General features: G+C 23.6%; 1 protein-coding gene across 1 annotated transcript in view; it reads left to right on the forward strand.

The window, feature by feature from the left end:
- Window positions 1-396: 396 nt before the first annotated feature.
- Window positions 397-1,033, forward strand: part of LOC106788520 — a 7,582-nt gene continuing 6,945 nt past the window's right edge. Inside the window, exon 1 of the mRNA XM_014751852.1 lies at window positions 397-444. Coding sequence (XP_014607338.1) covers window positions 397-444 — 48 coding nt within the window. The remainder of the gene's footprint in view (window positions 445-1,033) is intronic.

Consider the following 1,033-nt stretch of genomic DNA (forward strand, 5'->3'; position numbering starts at 1 on the left):
ATACTTTAATATAATTAATTATTTTTCATTATTACAAACAAATGGTCAATATTTTTTTATATTTTTTAAATAAAGATTGTGCATTATCGATTCAAGACATTATATTAAAATATTGATTAATACTAGTTGAAAAATATTTTCTAATTAAATATCTAATAAATAACAAAGTAACACTATTTTAAAAATATCTTTCCTTTCATTTACTATTTTTTTTTTAATAAATAGTTTCTTATATCTTATTTATAACGATACCCCAATATATTGACCAATAGAAAATTTATTCCAACGAAGGAAGAAGATATATTCACGCAAGATTAGCACGTGTGCATTAAACCATTCGCATTTCCAACTGAATAACTCGACCTATCCTTCCCATGATCGTAAATCCCGCGTCGAATGTCGCAGAATGCAAAACTTGCATTCACGTTAGAATCATCTACGAGAGTAACAACACCACCATAACGTCTTATCTTCTTAACTGACGAACACAGACTACCATCATCTTGAATTTTTCTTCGTATCGAGATTCGTGTCCTATACTTTGCTAATAATATTACTATATCTTATCTATCAAATTACGTAACTATTATAATACAACGTTACTGGGCTTTTTTTCTTTTTTTTCTCCTTCTATCCCCCCCCCCTATACCCCAATGCATAATTTCATCATTCGTTAGAGAGATTATATCTTTTAATTAAATCTATAGATTTATACACACTAGAAATTCTTTTTACAAATTTCTAATAAAAACAAAATATATTTTTTTATTTGTTTAACTGTTATCTTTAAATTGTAACACATAAATTAGAAAATTAAATTTAATATATATATGTTATAATATTAAATTACTATCCCTAGAATTTTATTTATGTTAAAAAACAAAAAATTTTTGAAAAAAAGATTAATTAGAAATATAAAATCTATAGACAAACATATTTGGTTTGGATATACAAATTAATTAAATGATTTTATTTATTTATTTTTTATTTCTTTAACTGTTATCTTTAAATTGTAACACATAAATTGGAAAAT

The sequence above is a fragment of the Polistes canadensis genome, unplaced genomic scaffold, assembly GCF_001313835.1.
Source record: "Polistes canadensis isolate GaletaPanama2010 unplaced genomic scaffold, ASM131383v1 scaffold_143, whole genome shotgun sequence".
Taxonomy (NCBI): Eukaryota; Metazoa; Arthropoda; class Insecta; order Hymenoptera; family Vespidae; genus Polistes; species Polistes canadensis.